Below are 16,408 nucleotides of genomic sequence, written 5' to 3' on the forward strand. Positions count from 1 at the left end.
GTTGCTAAATAGGGATGACCTATTTCCACCATTTCTTCTATGTTTTTTAGTTGGCTTCCTATGGTAAGAAAGACATAAATAAATACATTTATACATTTATAAATACAATAAATGCATTCATTTGTATATTTATTTATTTTATTTCATTATGGAATCTTGATTCTATTTTATTCAGTGGATTTTAACCTGATACTATTATTATTTTAACCCCCAAACTCTTCCCAGTTTGAGCTCCTGCATGCTGGCTTTTATGTCCTCTTCACATTGAACCGTCATTTATGGAGCATTTCTTTACTTTCTGATACAGATGTTCTATGCCCATCTCGTATTTTCCCTGCTCCAACCCTGAAGTCAAACTTTCGAACAGCTCTGGTTCCTTGTTAGTGAAGGATGACATTGAGAAACCACGGACTGATTGCTCACTGTGCTTGTTGCTCCTGCATACACACATCTATGCCTGTGCAGAAACGCACACATGCACAGGGGGGCAAAAGTAGGTTTGCAGTTCAGATGGAAAAAGACATGCAGGTTATGTTTATTACAATAGCTTTACTGACTCAAAAGAATGTCACAACAACACAGTAAATCTACTTTTGCTTATCCCTGTATTTGTGTATGTGTATGTATATATCACACAGAGATACAGGGAAAATTAAGTATTTCTGTATTGGAATATATATTGAAGGCCTATCACTTCATATCAATACTTCCAATTACAGCTCAATACCTGAGAAGTATTTTTAGCCACCTTCTCATGTTTGAAATCCCTTCTCAAAGTGAAAAATTTGGCAACTTTTATTTTCAGTGTAACCAGTCTTTCTAAGTGTTCTGGTTGCCTCTTCTGTCTGCTTTCTTTTTACCTCCAACCCCTTCCTGTCTGCTTCCTCGACTGTCACACCACCACCAACATCTTTGTAAGGCAGAAGGGTTCTCCCCTCTCCCCTCTCGCATTCTTGAATGTTGAGCGTCAATGTCAGAAAGAGAAGACAGGAAGAAATAGGTACCGTATTTGTTAGACTATAAGACACACTTTTTTAAAACCACATTTTTGCTTCAAAAAATTTCCCTCTATTTTCCTCCTCTAAAACCTAGGTATGTCTGGGGTCCACACCATAAAATGCACCAAGGTTTTACAGGAGGAAAAGAGGAAAAAGAATTTCAAAGCAAAAAAGGTTGCAAAAACCCCTGCATCTTATAGTCTGAAAAAATACAGTATATGCCTTTAGGCAGGGAATATGTGCTTTTTCCCCCTCTAACCCTAACACCTGATGTGGTATGTAGCAATTGGGGATTTGTTAATACCATGTGAATGAATGAGTAAATGGGCAAATTAACAAATTAATGAGTGAAAAAACTGTTACTGTTACTGTGTATTGCTTAATTTATTATGTTGGGATTATCAGAGGATGATAGTAGAATAGATACAATCAAAGCATCTTTTCTATCCAGGAAGATTTCTGCCTCTTTTCACTCTTGCAAGCAGCTTGGAATGCTATAGAGAAAAAGTACCAGACTTGGGAATACCTGCTCAAGCAGCTGGAGGAGCTGAACGAAACTGGTCTGAGAGATTGACAGATGAGGCAATCTGCTTGTCTGTGTCCAGAACAGCACCAGGCACACAAGGACCCTTTATGCAGGAGGTGTGATAATGAGAAGGAGTGCAAGGCACAGTCTGAATTTTGGTCTCCTCATTTTGTTTGAGGTATCTCAGTATGTGTGTGTGTGTGTGTGTGTGTGTGTGTGTGAGAGAGAGAGAGAGAGAGAGCAAGCTGATATAAGGCAGCACTCCAGAATAGTTAGTTCCCACTCACTTATGTATTTTCTCAAAGTCCATTTGGATTCCGGTATTCCACAACATCTTTGTCCAACTCTAGTGGGATGTGTACTGTGTTGGCACAGAGGCACTAGTCTCGAGGTGCTAGTGCTTTAAAATCAACGATTCCACTCTAATAGTATGCAGCTGTAAATAAGCATGCATAATGTTAGTTTTGTGGATACTTAGAGCCTGTTTTCATCTCGTTGGAGTTTTAACTAACCCTTACCATGGTAACTATCTGTACTACCTGTGCCTGTCTCACACAATAAGGCCTTGACAATACATAAAAATGCCTTATTGTGTTAGAATCATTTTGGGAACAGATTCTGCTGGGTGACCACTCCAGCTGTTTCCCAAGCCCTATTTGTCTTGCCTATTGCCCACTGTGGTGACTAAAGAAGCCAGACCCTTGACTTCACAGCTTCCTTTTCAGCTGGGGGTGGCTTTATGACCTCATTCATCAGTGAGAGGGCTTATGGGAAGTGGTTTTCACTTTTTCTTTGTCTGGTTTTGGAGTGTAGGATTCCTAGTACCTGGGACTGCTGATGCTATGCTCTATTAATGAACTTTGCCTCCCTGATTCAGGGTTGGCAGTGGTCTCTGTGTTAGATCCTGAAGGACTCCAGGCTTAGTGTTGGGCACCAAGAGGAGAAAAAAGATAGTGAAGGAGCAAAGGGGAGAGAATGAAGAAAGAGATGGAATTTGGTCAAAGCTGGGGGATTCTTACCCTTGACATCTCAGGCTGCTGAGAGGTTCAGGGACTAAGGCTGCAGTCCACTCCCTCGTGAATGCTCTTGTGAGCGTTTTGCAGCTGAGCTGTTCCTGGGTTGTCCTTTGCAGCCCCTGACTTTCCACAGTATGACTGACAGCCTTAGGTTTTGAGTCTTTAGTAAGCCTTCTGGTTACTGTGAAGGCTGAGGTAATACACATAAAGAGTTAACTGTGCCCGGGACATAGTCAGTACTCAATAACTACTAACTATTCATATGGCTATTTTTGAGAGTATACAACAGGGATGTGAAACTTATTTTCACCAGGGGCTACACCAGCCTCACAGTTGCCTTCAAAGGGCCAAAATAATTTTAGGACTGTATAAATGTAACTACTCCTTAACTGTTAAGGAGTTTAAATTACATTCGGCCCTTTGAAGGCAACTGCAAGGCTGATATAGTCCCTCGTGAAAATGAGTTTGACACCCCTGGTATGCAAATCTATTGGTGTACAAATTTTATAACTTCTGAGCAAAAGACAAAGGACCCACAGAGAACAATTTTCAGCCAGTCCAATAGAAATGTATGGTGTTTGTTTATTCACTGATTTGAGGAGAGAGAAAGAAGAGGGTTAATTTACAGATATAAGAGGACCAAGAATCTTATTGTTGTGATTTTTTTTGTAAAGGTTTCTTTTCTACCAGAAATCAAGAGTGGAGTTAACACCCATGGTGTGTGTGTATATCTGCCTGTTCTCTGCTAACACCTCCTCATTCCCTAGACCTTTGCCAGCATCTGGGAGGTCTAGTAAGAATGCTCTTTAAATCCTCTGCATTCTTCCAGAAGCCCAAGGGGTTTAGCAAGTTCTGATTTTAGCTAAAACATATGAACCAAAAAAAGTACACTTTCTGTAACTTGGTTCTGTATGCCAGAAATCTTTGTGTGTTTGTCAAGTAAAGAAGCAAAACCTGGATCTTTTTGTTAGTGGTTATTAGGCAATCAATATAAAGCAAGATACTTGTTCAGAGATAAGAGAATTGTATTGCCTTTAACATTTTATAATGTATTTTATTGAATAAGTGGGTTTCTAGTTGCTATTAGTAAACCTTAATTTCTAGAGATAAGACTATATTAAAAGTATAGTTGGAAAGAGGTAGTTTAATTTTTTTAAGTTAAACATCTGATGGGAAATAGAGAAAAAATTTTAAATGAAATCAGAGACCACTTTGACATACTGAATTAGGGACACACAGCATCGTGAAGTGGTTTCATTCCAGCTGCTCAGTTGCAATAATTAAACTTGAAATGCAGACTCCTGCTTTTTTTGGGGGAGGGAGAAAGGGGGTGTCCTGTATCAGTGACATCAGAGCCTAAGAATCAACTGCTTGTTTAAAATATTTATAGTACACTAAGGAATATATTTAGTGCAATAGGCCACTTTTCTAAAATCATTCCACTCGTTGTGTAAGTTATTTTTCTTTCACTTTAATGACATTATAGGAGATTTGGCTCAAATTTTGAAGAGCTTGGTAGAGGCAGAGAAAAAAATGTGGATTAACATTAGAGCAATCTTTTTTGATGGAGATGATAACAATTGTTGAAATTTGAGTATTGTTTGAAATTCCAGCAAGGGTTTCAGTGAGGAACTGAAGCAAGCACTGGGGTCCTTAGGGAATAGTATTTGGTTTATGACAGTAAAGCCCCTGGTAGCTTATGAGCGAGGTGGGGAGAAAATTCTCAGTTTGAGTTAGGCACTGGCTACTAGACCTAGAGCTTCTGTCTGCACCTTTCGTGCTGCTACTTGTTCCTGTGAAGAACAAAAGTGCTCCTTTCTGTGGCTAGTCAGGTGGGAAATGGTATCATTGGGTAGGAGGGCTGGGACAGATTACATTGGAGCCAGGGGAGAGTTAATGGGAGTTATTTTCTCTCCATTATCCACAGCATGAGACAGGTTCATATTTAGAGAAGGAAAGGCCCCCCCGAAATTTTGACATAGAGAGAACTTAGCATTGAAAATCTGACAGGGAGGCTAAAATACCTCAGTACCAAGTTTTGGGGCTTAAGGCAATGGGACCTCTAGAAATGTGAAGTGCCCGTGAAGTGCCTTGTAATTCATATTAGTTCATAAGACACTTGGCAGCTCCCAGGCATTTCAGTAACTCCGTAGTGGACAAAAGCATGACCATATCCAAGAGATGGGCTGTTAGGACACTGGGACACTTTTCTGAGGAAGGTGGGGTGCAGCTGTGCCTGGAGTACTTCCTGCTCTTTGGACCTTCGGCTCAATGCAAGCTGTCACCATGCACCCGCTGCATCTCAAAGCAGAAATCCAGGGCCATGGTGGATGTACAAGCTGACAGGTTTGGGTGGGGAGTGCACCTCAGCTGATGGCCAGCATTTTATTTATAGATACACTCAGGACTTCCAGTTCTTTTCCTAAACTTGAAGCAAAGAGAGGAGGAATAGTCTTTTATGAACTACTTCTTGGAGTAATCTGACAGCTCATAGATGACAGCTCAGGGTAAGCCTAGCCAGTCCCAGATTATTCCCAAGAAAGAGGCTGTGAAAACATGGTCCTTCATTGTTATTTATGCAAAATGAGGAACAAGGCATGTGTGGAGAGAGAAATTATGAAACAAATGAATACATGTTGAGTGGTTGATGTCAGCTGGCTGGTGCAAATTAACATGGTATGTAGCATAATTGTTGTCTTCCTACCTTAATTAATTATCTGAGCTATTTAACGTGTTGAAACGTCATGCCAGACATCTGGGGTTTAATGGATGGTGGCATTTATCCAACTGTTTACTCCCCTTGCTTTCCAAGTAAGATCCATGCTCACTGGGTTCTGTTTATTCTTAAACGTGGTAGGTCAGAGGGCACACACTCCAACTCTGAGCTCTGTGATTGTGTGAAGAGAAGTGTCTCATATTCTGAGTAATCAACGTGAATTTTCCCTGGAAAGGAATTTGATAGGGTAAAAAGAGCAACTCAAGGAGTCAGCAACACTGGCACTCCTGATTTTACCCACTGATTGTTCTGTGGGATCGAGTGAGCCTTGAACCCCCTGGCCTTGCTTTCTCTTCTGGGATATTGGTGGGAAGTTAATAATTTCTGCCCTGGGTAGCTCTTCAGGCTGCATGAAGAATAACATGAGACCATATGGGAAAGCCCTGTAAACTGTACATGTTTTACAAATTGTTCATCTAGCCATCCAAAAACATTTTAGTAAACATGTAAGTGTTGCAGGCATTTTGCTTTGCTGGTTTTCTAGTAGCAAACAAGATAGCCCTCCCACTCCTTCCAAGGATCCTAGCCTGGGCAACACATTAACAAGCATTTTAAAAAGTATTGTGGGATAAAACAAAAATAAAAAATATATTGTGGGCTAAAGACTATGATAAGAGTAATCACGGAGTCCTATGAAAGCAACCTGGTCTTGGGTAGGGGTGAGGTGGGTAGGTCAAGGAGTTAGTTACTGCTTTAAGATAAAGATTAAATGGGCTTTGGTTGTTTTTTTCAATTCTTGGAAGAGAGCCTTGGGGAGATTTGTTTAGCACAGCTGTTGGGTTTTATCTGAAATTCACAGGGTACTTGCTAGATTTCTTGAGAAGAGAATGAAACTCCGGTTAAGCAGGGGGGCTTGCTGCTTTTTGGCTGGAGGACACTAGAAGGCCATGTGGGAACAAGCCCAGTGCAGCTGACACGAACTTCAGCATGTGAGAAGAGAAGCTCCCTCTGGTTGTTGGCTCTGCACTTATCATCAACTTAAATCAAAATCTTGTTTTGTCCCAGGTGGTTGGACTAAAGCCGTATTAGCCTTGAGGGAACTCTTGCTTAAGCAGATGCACCCTTGTTTCATGTGGGTCCTACCTCTTACACATTTGTTTTAATATTTTTCTAATTAAAAAATTTAAATCTGCACAAAAGAGAAAATAGTGATGAATCCTTATGTATACATCACCCAGCATCAATAATTATCAAGATTTTGCCAAATTTGGTTCATCTATCAATTCCAGACATCATCTCATTTCATCCCTGTGTACTTCATTATGCTTCTTAAAAGTATGTACATTTTCTTACCCAACCACAAAGCTATAATTGGAGATTTTTAGAAAGTTTTACTTGCTCTTTTTTTCTCACCAACATTTTATTATGACAAAGTTCAAGCATGCAACAAAGTTGAAAGAATGTCAAAGTGAGTAGCTGTCAAGCCACTGCCTGGATCCTATCATTAACATAGACAAATCTCTCCAGCTATTCATCCCATCATCCATCCATCTATCCACCCAGCCAGCCAGCCAGCCATCTTTTTAAAGTTTTTTGGAGTAAAGCACTATATGTAATTTTTTTCCCTATGTAGTTCAGCATTCATATCATTAAAAAGAGTTTGATATTGGATACTCTGTTCTTCTTCTGAGGTAAATTTACAATGAAATGAAAAAATCTTGAGGTGTTTTTGCTCAGTTTTGAGAAATTTATGTGCCCATGTAACCCAAATCCCTGTCAAGATATAGAACCATATTAGCACCCCAGAAGGTTCCTGCACTCTTTCCCAGTCCCCTTCTCTTTCTCCCAGTGTTGACTACTGATTTGATTTTTTCCACCCAAGATTAGTTTCTTCTGTTTTAGAATTTTCTATAATTAGAATCATAAAGTACATAACTAAAAAATTTTTCTTAGTATGCACTTTTAAAAAAATATATTTTATTGATTATGCCATTACAGTTGTCCCATTCCCCCCCTTCACTCCCCTCCACCCTGCACATCCCTCTCCTACCATTCCCCCCTGTTGTTCATTTCCATGTGTCACAAGTTCTTTAAATTCTGTATTTTCCATAGTATTCCTGCTCTCCCCCTGTCTATTTTGTACCTACCGTCCATGCTACTTATTCTCTGTACCTTCTCCCCCCTTCTGCTCCTCCCACTCCCCTATTGCTAACCCTCCATGTGATCTCCATTTCTATGGTTCTGCTCCTGATCTAGCTGTCCTCTTAGTTTGCTTTTGTTTTAGGTATGGTTGTGAATAACTGTGAGTTTGCTGTCCTTTCACTGTTCATATTTTTTATCTTCTTTTTCTTAGATAAGACCCTTTAACATTTCATAGAATAAGGGCCTGGTGATGATGAACTCCTTGAATTTGACCTTACCTGAGAAGCACTTTATCTGTCCTTCCATTCTAAATGAAAGCTTTTCTGGATAGAGCCATCTTGGTTGTAGGTCTTTGGATTTCATGACTTGGAATACTTCTTTCCAGCCCCTTCTTGCCTGGAAGGTCTCTTTTGACATATCAGCCTGATGAGAACACCTTTGTAGGTGACTGTCCCCTTAGCTCTTGCTGCTTCTAGAATTCTCTCCTTCATTTTAATCTTGGCTAATGTAATTATGATGTGCCTTGGTGTGTTCCTTCTTGGGTCCAACTTCTTTGGGACTCTCTGAGCTTCCTGGATTTCCTGGAAGTCTATTTCCTTTGCCAGACTGGGGAAGTTCTCCTTTATTATTTGTTCAAATAAGTTTTCCACTCGTGGCTGTTCCTCTTCCCCTTCTGGTACCCCTATAATTTGGATGTTGGAACATTTAAAGATGTTCTGGAGGTTCCTAAATCTCTCCTCATTTGTTTGGATTCTTGTTTCTTCATTCTTTTCTGTTTGGTCGTTTTTCCTTCTTTCTGGTCCACTCCCTTGATTTGAGTCCCAGTTTCCTTTCCATCACTATTGGTTTCCTATGCATTTCCCTTCATTTCAATCAGTTTAGCCTTCATTTATTACTCTAATTTGTGACTAAAATCAACCAATTCTCTGAGCATCCTGATCATCAGTGTTTTGAACTGTGCATCTGAAAGGTTGGCTCTTTCTTGGTCACTTAGAATTATAGGCTCTGGGGCTTTGAGTTGTTCTTGAGCCATGTTTTGGTCTATTTGCACCTGTTATGTATGAGGGACGGAGCCTTAGGTGTTCACCAGGGAGGGGCGACCCAGTAGCTGGGTTGTGATGCTCTACATTGGGGTGGGGTCAAAGAGAGAAAAAAATGGTGCTTTGCTCCACTCTCTCTCAGATTTCTGACCCCTCTGTGGCTTCCTACAAACGAATTGGGTCCTTCTGGTGCTGGTTCCCGGGTGTGTGGGTTTGTGCACCCTCCAGGACCCTGTGGGTCTCTTCAACGAACTCTCTGTGAGCCTGGGAGCATCTCTCGGCACCTCGACCCCGAAAGTCTTTCCAGTTGGTGCTTTCAGGCTCTAATTCCCATCACTGGGGCCCTAGCCTGAGTGGTCTGTCTCACTGTTCTCTCCTTTGCTTGGTTTATCGGTCTGGCTGAATGGTTTGTTGTTGTCAGACTTCCATACAGTTCAATTTTCTGTGTTTGGCTGTGTTTTTGTTACTAAAACTTTGTTGCTTTTAAACTTAGATGTGAGAAGAGGCACAGTGTTTCCACCTACGCCTCCATCTTGGCCGGAAGTACCACATTGCTGCTTTGTGATGCTGTATATGGGGGAGGGGTACCAGAGGAAACAATGCTGCTTGTTTAGCTCTTGTCCGGCTTTTAGTAACTTTCTCAACTACCCACAAGCAAATTGGGCTCTTCTGGTGTTGATTCTTGGGTGAGTCAGTTTGTGCACATTCTAGGACCCTTGGGTCTCTCCAACAAACTCTCCTGAGAGGTTGGTTCTCCTGCTGCCTCAACCCCCACAGGTTTTCTTCAGTCAGAGGTTTAGAGGTTTTATTTACCAATGCTGGAGCCCTAGGTTGCATGGTCTCTCTCACTCCTCAGTTGTTCCTCCTGGTTATCTGCATGCAAATGTGGGCTTTGCTAGCCCCTGACTTGTGAAAGTCCTCTCCACCCCAGCTGCCTGTTTCTGCTCCTCCTACTGGTCTGGATAAATGTTTCTTCTTTAGCTCCTTGGTTGTCAGACTTCCATACAGTTTGATTTTCTGGCAGTTCTGGTTATTTTTGTTTTTAAATTTGTTGTTATCCTTCTTTTGGTTGTGCGAGGAGGCAAAGTATATCTATCTACACCTCCACCTTGGCTGGAAATCTTTCTTCATGGTATCTTTGAGCTGGAGCTTTTGGATTTGGTGATGTTTAACTTACCAGTTCCTTCTTTTATGGTTATTACTTTCTGTAACCTAAGAAATCTTTGCCTTTCCTGAGTTAAAAAGTTATTTTTTAACACATTATAATTCTAGCTTTCACATTTAGATTTGTGATCTAGCGCAAATTATGTATGTATGTGATTTGATATCAGATTCAAGGATTTGTTTTTTAAACCCAATTCCTATGTTTACATAGGGAGTACCACACTGCACAGTTAAACAAACAGGTGTCTAGCTGCTGGGTTTTCTTTTTAAACAGCTTGAAGGTGTGCTGCTGGACCAGGCCACAATAAAGAGAACTTGCCCATGTGTGATTCTTGGCCCTGTTCTTGCATGCTTCCAGCAACGATAGATTGAGTGTCCATCATGTGCCATGCACGAAACAATGGTATTCAAAACCCATCTTCAGGAAGCCAGGCTGTACAGGGCACTACAAGCATGTGATGTGTAAATAGGGGAAGAGCAGGGTGAACATGACCTTATCTGGAAGTCCAGGAAGGGCTCCTCGAAGGAAGTGACAGAGGTTGGGTAGGAATAGGGTTCTGAGGAGAGTGTTGCCAGGGCCTGGAGGAAGGAGGGAGGAGACGTGTACCATTAGAACAGCCCAGAGTGGTGCTTGCCTTTCCCCTCAGGATTAATTCTCTAAAAGTTGGAAAGAAAAGGTGCCCTGGTGACTGATATGTTTCCTTCTGGGTGTCTCTTCAAGATGCAGTGGGGCCATTGCCAAAATGCCTACCCTATATCTCCTTGACCAGTTGTACTTGAAGAGGTTTCTCCAATTAATTTAAATATTCACAGAAGAAAGAGTGCTTCCTTTCACCTGCCAAGGAGGTGCCCATGAGGAGCTCTCTGAAAGCCTTGAACATATTCTTTGCTGCTCTCTTCAGGACCTCAGTTTCTCCAAGGACCACTGCCTCTCCTCACTTCTCTCCTGCCCACTCAGCCTGAGAGCTGCAGGTGCCAACAGAATTGTTCTCCATAGTACCTGCCATTCTGCAAGTCTCTTAGCTTCTCATTCTGCTGAACCAGAATGTCTTTCCTCAGAGCTCAACATTGCTGGATGGTTCATCTCATTGCCTCATTTTGATCGATTAGCCATGTATGTCAGGGGTGCCAGGTTCTCTAACCATGATCTTATTTTTCTGCTCAGCAACTTTTTGTATTTTTATGGTTTTGTGTCATTATAAATGATTTTCAAGTGTGTGATTCCTACAAGTTGACATTTTCAATAGTGTGTAGATATTTCCACCAGAATTCCTTCCTTCCTTTGCTTCTCTTTTGTTGGCTCTTCATTCATGAATGAATCCTAATTTTACCCATCCTAATTTCTCTAACCTGACACCCTTGACAGACATGGCTAATTAATCAAGATGATCTTTCTCACTAAACTTGCTTGGACCTATGAATTTTTTCACTGTGATCACTTCCCCCCACCATCCCAGGGCAGCCACTGCTATTTGGTGTATCAGTTGCATCTATTTGTCATATTAGTACCAGATAGTCTTAAAGGTTGCTTGTTATCCTGACACATTTACAGACCCTGCTTTCTGTAAGGGTCTGTACCAGACCTGACCCAGGATCTGGTAGATCTGGTAGATCTGGTACCCTGAAGGATTAGTCACCACCAAAGGTTCTAGTTTATAATTCCTGTCCAGTTCCCTAGCACCATGGGCAGAATATAAACTGGAGTTTTTCAGATTTCTTACTGTCTGATTTTTTAAAGCTTTATGTAGAAGAGATAGATAGGAGGTACAAGTTACCTTGTCTGAAGATTGGCATTAGATATATCTGTGTATGTTCAAAAAAGGTCTTAATTTGCAGTTCATAAAAGCATTTTCACTTGTCCCTTTACCTCTGGGTATATTATACATACTCAAGGGAAAATTCTAGTAAATGCATTTTTAAAAGATTTTATTTATTTATTTTTACAGAGATGAAGGGTGGGAGAAAGAGAGGGAGAGAAACATTGATGTGCGAGAGATACATTGAATGGTTGCTTCTCACATGCCCTTAACTGGGGACCTATCCCACAAACCAGGCATGTGCCCTCACTGGGGATTGAACCAGGGACCTTTGATTCACAGACCAGTGCTCAATCCACTGAGCCACACCAACCAGGGCCAAATTCTAGTAAATATTTAAAAATTTTATAAACCTCTGCTGGTACATATGTACTTCAGAAAGAGCATTGGCTTTACCCACCCCAGAGTCTAACTGGGTTGGCTTTGTGAGCTGTTCAGGAAGAAGACCATTCCAGAGACATGGATCCTCCCCTGGGTAGACCCTGTCTTCGGGATCCTAGTGTTTCTTCAGACACCCTGGAAGGGTTTTAAACTATTGGCTTGGAATAATGACCTTTAGGACTTGAGACCTGGTGATCCTTGGCACCTTTCCCTTTTCTCTACCAAGAGTGCATTTTCTGCTCATTCCCTCCCTCACACAGCAGCTGTGACAGGCCACAGGCTTCCAATTACTAGGAAAAAGGAAAAGCAGGCTGCAAATCCTTGAAGAGTCTGAACTTTGAGTTTTAAATTGGGTTGTTAATGGCAGTCAATTGTGTGGGAAGTGAGGTGGGACCTGGGGTGAGTGCTGCTGGCCAGCTGTGTGACTTTGGGCAATAACTCTCATCTCTTGAACTCAGTGTCCACATCTGTGTGATGAAGCTGCAGGGCAGGCTGATCGCCAGGGTCCTTCCAGATCCAGCATTCCATATTCTTTGTTTTCCTGGTTGTTGCTATTAATAATTCATCTAATGATCCTCTCTTGTTTAGACAGTGAACCAAGTTCTGTAGAAAGATCAGAGTTTTAAAGAGCCTTTGGAGTTGTATGTATTTGTTGGTCTGTATTAGAATAGCTGCAGGGCCTGCAAGAAAGCAGACAGTGTCTTGCCGTGGAAGACTCTGAGTGTAGGATGAGGAAGACTCTAAGACTCGAAGACTCTAAGACTCTAAGGGGATGAGGAAGAGGCCAGCCTAAGAACTGCCAATTAACTGACTGCCCTTAGTTTATCAAAGCAGGCAGGAAACAGAGGTGTGTGGTGTAGGCCAGCATCCTATCAAACCACACTGTATATAGCCGTGATAAACAGGCTTTGGAATCAGGCAGAAGACCTTAGGCTCTAGTCCTGCTTTCACCATCCTCTGCTTATGTGACCTGGGGCAAGGTTACCTCTCCAAAACCTCAGTTCTCCTGTTTGTAAATGGAACAGTAATGGTGCTTTCTTCATAGCATTGCTGTGAATATTAGAGTGGACAATATATAAAAATCTTAGTCTGTGTGGTGTATAGTAACTTATCAATAAATATAGTCTTTTAATTACAGGATGCTTGCCTGGGACTGGGGGAGGCATTTTAATCTTCTGTATGTGATTTAATCTACATAAGAATACTAAAGTCGTAGAAGTTGTTACCAAGATATTCCAGAAGAGAAAATTAAAGTTCAAAAGAGTTGCGTAACTAATTTTCCCAACATTACACATGCAGTCAGTGGTAGAACATTGGTTAGCTTCTTCGGGTGTGGGAGCATGGCAAAGACAGCGGTGGCAGTCAAAGTGGGCCTTGAAGAGAGGGAAGCACTTTGGAAAAGTGAAAATGGCAGGAAAGAGAGAAGTTCCAGGCAGCACTACAGGTGCATAAAGCTGAAGCTCAGCTCTGTGGAGTGAGGAGACTATGGGAAACTTCAGTAATTTTTCATGCTTTTTAATGCCTCTGATTTTGTCACAAGGCAGGTCAGAGAATTCAAGAAATAGATAAATACCATATTATCAATAAAGTATCTCTAAGCATGCTTGTCTTTCTGCTACTTGCAGAGAAATTTTTCAGCACTTAAGTGATTGCAGTTCTTTTGTCTGTACCTTCAAATCCTAATGCTGTACTTTCCAGTAGGGAAGCCACAATCACCTGTGTCTGCTGAACACTTGGCATGTGGTCGTTCCAATTGAGATGTGCTGTTAACATAAACACATAGTAGAATTTGAAGACATAGTAAGGAAGTAAAATCCTCTGTATTTTTATATTTGATTTCATGTTGACATGATCATATTTTGAAAATATTGAGTTAAAATCAAAATATTAAAATTAATTTCACCCACTTCTTTTTACCTTTTTAATGCAGTTGCTAGGAAATTTAACATGACATAGGTAGTGCTTTTTTTATTAGTTTTTTAAAAAGATTTTATTTATTTATCTTTAGAGAGGAAGAGAAGGAGAGAAACATCAATATATGGTTGCCTCTTGTGAGTCCCCTGCTGGGAACTGGCCTGCAACCCAGGCATGTGCCCTGACTGGGAATCGAACCATGATCGTGTGGTTCACAGGCCAGCACTCAATCCACTGACCTACACCAGCCAGGGCTGACATGCCATAGGTAGTTCTTATTCATGGCTTGTATTCTCTTTCTATTGGATGGTACTAGTCTATAGGTACTTGTTATATCCTTAAAGTTCTACCATGCATTCTAGTGTTACCTGAGTCATAGATGGCTTTAGGCTAGGTGCATGTCAGGAAACATACCTAGTCGCTCAGATGTGATAGAGTTGGGTTCTGACCATGGCTAGGTCATGCACCTTGTTATCTGAGCTTCAGATTTTTCATCTGCATAGTGAGGACATGGGATTAGATATTCTCCTTGGTCCTTAATTTTAAAATTCTATGATTCTAGCTTGGAGTCAACTATTTTTCTTTTTCTAGGTTCCATTGAGAGGCCTCTCCTACTCCCTTTACTGTGTATCAGAAAACATCAAGATTATTTCCCTTTTCTTGAGGTTCTTTAGCACAGTGTGGGGTGGGAAGACTTTAGAGAGTTCTGATAGATTAATGCATCTTCTTCCTCCCCTTTCCCTGCTGCCCACTGGCTCTATCTAGGTGTGTTTGACTGTGCTCCTGAGCAAGGTGGCCAAGGCAGCTCCTAAAATGACACACCTATTAGAGAGTCTGAAGTAGACTCATTTCTTTGGTTCATGACTGTCAAGACTACTATTATTTTTGTTTTTTTAAAGATTTTATTTATTTTTTTTAGGATGAGGGGAAGGGAAGGAGAGAGAGAGAAAAACATCAATGTGTGGTTGCCTCTTGCATGTCCCCTATTGGGGACCTGGCCCGCAACCCAGGCATGTGCCCTGACTGGGAATCAAACCAGTGACCCTTTGGTTCACAGGCCAGCACTCAATCTACTGAGCTGCACCAGCCAGGGTGAGACTGCTTTTAAACACCCCAAGTGTGGTGATTCCATAAACTTTCTTTAGGTGCTATCTAGATCCATAAAAACTGAGAATCTGTCTTTTCCCCTTTTGCTCCACTAATGTTAGAACAATTCATTTTCTTTGTAAATATCTTTCTTTCAGTAGTTCATCTTCCTATACACTACCTAATTGTTTATCCATCTGTTAAATAAATATGTCAGGCATTGGGCTAGTTTCCAGAACAGACTTTGTCTTTATCCTTGAGAAACTCCTGGATAAAGACCAACAAGGAGAATCCATGGTGTTTAGTGACTTGAGAGGGAAATTCAGTGTGTGTGGGTACAGGTAAGGAAAGCAGGTGGCCTCTTGAGCAAATTCAGGCAATGAAATATCTACTTTGAAATAACAGTTTTGATATTTCAAAGTAAGACGAGGTTTTAGTTAACTAGCAACAAGTCAAATAAATAAAATCTGCCCTATAAATATATATTAGATATAATTCCTTTTAATGTAATATCAATGTCTGGATGCGAATATTTTCTATACTGAAATCCTCTCTCATGATACCAATCATAATGTAGTTTTCTGCCATGAAATTTATTTTTCTTTTGGAATAAGGCTTTACAGTATGTTACAGTTTTTAAAAGTAACAATGTAGAAAGGGGAGTTATATAAAGCAAAGTTTTACTGGCTTAAAAAACAAGGGCCCTGGAGAGGAAAAATATTGCTATGTCTGTGGAGTTTGTTTTATTGCAAGTGCCTGAATCTGTTGTTCTTAATAAAATCTTGACTTTTCTGTCAGAGTATGGCTAAATATATCTGCAGAGATATTTTTGGAAGTCAACACACTCCTTGGATTTTGATTTGAGGTTTGTAGGAATCCTAAAATAATAGTGTACTAATTGGCCCAAATTGAAATCTTGGGTAATTGGATGGATTGCTAGCACAGAAAGGGTAATAATAGCTATGTTTTTATACTGTAGGAGATGGTTATTTTGTTTACTATGAAATACAACAATATATCTTGAGAACAGAAGAATACAACACTCAACTTATGTTCCTATGATTAGGAGATAACTTTATTAAATATGTATGATATAAATACATATTCATCTTTGTGTATTCAGTGCCAACAATGTGCATTTTAAAAAACGTATTTTATTGATTATGCTATTAGAGTTGTCCCATTTTTTCTCCTCTTTATTCCCTTCCTATCTGCACCCCTCTTCCTCCAGCATTCCCCCACCTTAATTCATGTCTGTGGGTTGTACATATAAGCTCTTTGGGTTCTCCATTTTCAATACTATTCTTAACTTCACCCGGTGTATTTTGTACCTACTATTTATGCTTCATATTCCCTGTACCTTTTCTTCCATTCTCCTCCTCCCCACTGATAACCATCCATGTGACCTCCATTTCTGTGTTTATGTTCCTATTCTAGTTGTTTGCTTTGTTTATTTTTGTTTTCTTTTAGTTTCATTTGTTGATAGTTATGAGTTCATTGTCATTTTACTGTTCATATATTTTTTTAATTTTTAAAAAGATTTTATTTATTTATCTTTAGAGGGGAAGGGAAGGAGAGAGGGAGAGAAACATCAATGTATGGTTGCCT

General features: G+C 40.5%; 1 protein-coding gene across 1 annotated transcript in view; it reads left to right on the plus strand.

Annotated features, from left to right (window-relative positions):
* The first annotated feature begins 4,704 nt into the window (after nucleotides 1-4,704).
* Nucleotides 4,705-16,408, plus strand: part of SAXO1 (stabilizer of axonemal microtubules 1) — a 49,985-nt gene continuing 38,281 nt past the window's right edge. The window contains exon 1 of the mRNA XM_037061970.1: nucleotides 4,705-4,886. Within this exon, the coding sequence (XP_036917865.1) occupies nucleotides 4,705-4,886 (182 nt within the window). The remainder of the gene's footprint in view (nucleotides 4,887-16,408) is intronic.

This window comes from Sturnira hondurensis, unplaced genomic scaffold, assembly GCF_014824575.4.
Source record: "Sturnira hondurensis isolate 20B ecotype Veracruz unplaced genomic scaffold, ASM1482457v3 Scaffold0013559, whole genome shotgun sequence".
Lineage (NCBI taxonomy): Eukaryota > Metazoa > Chordata > Mammalia > Chiroptera > Phyllostomidae > Sturnira > Sturnira hondurensis.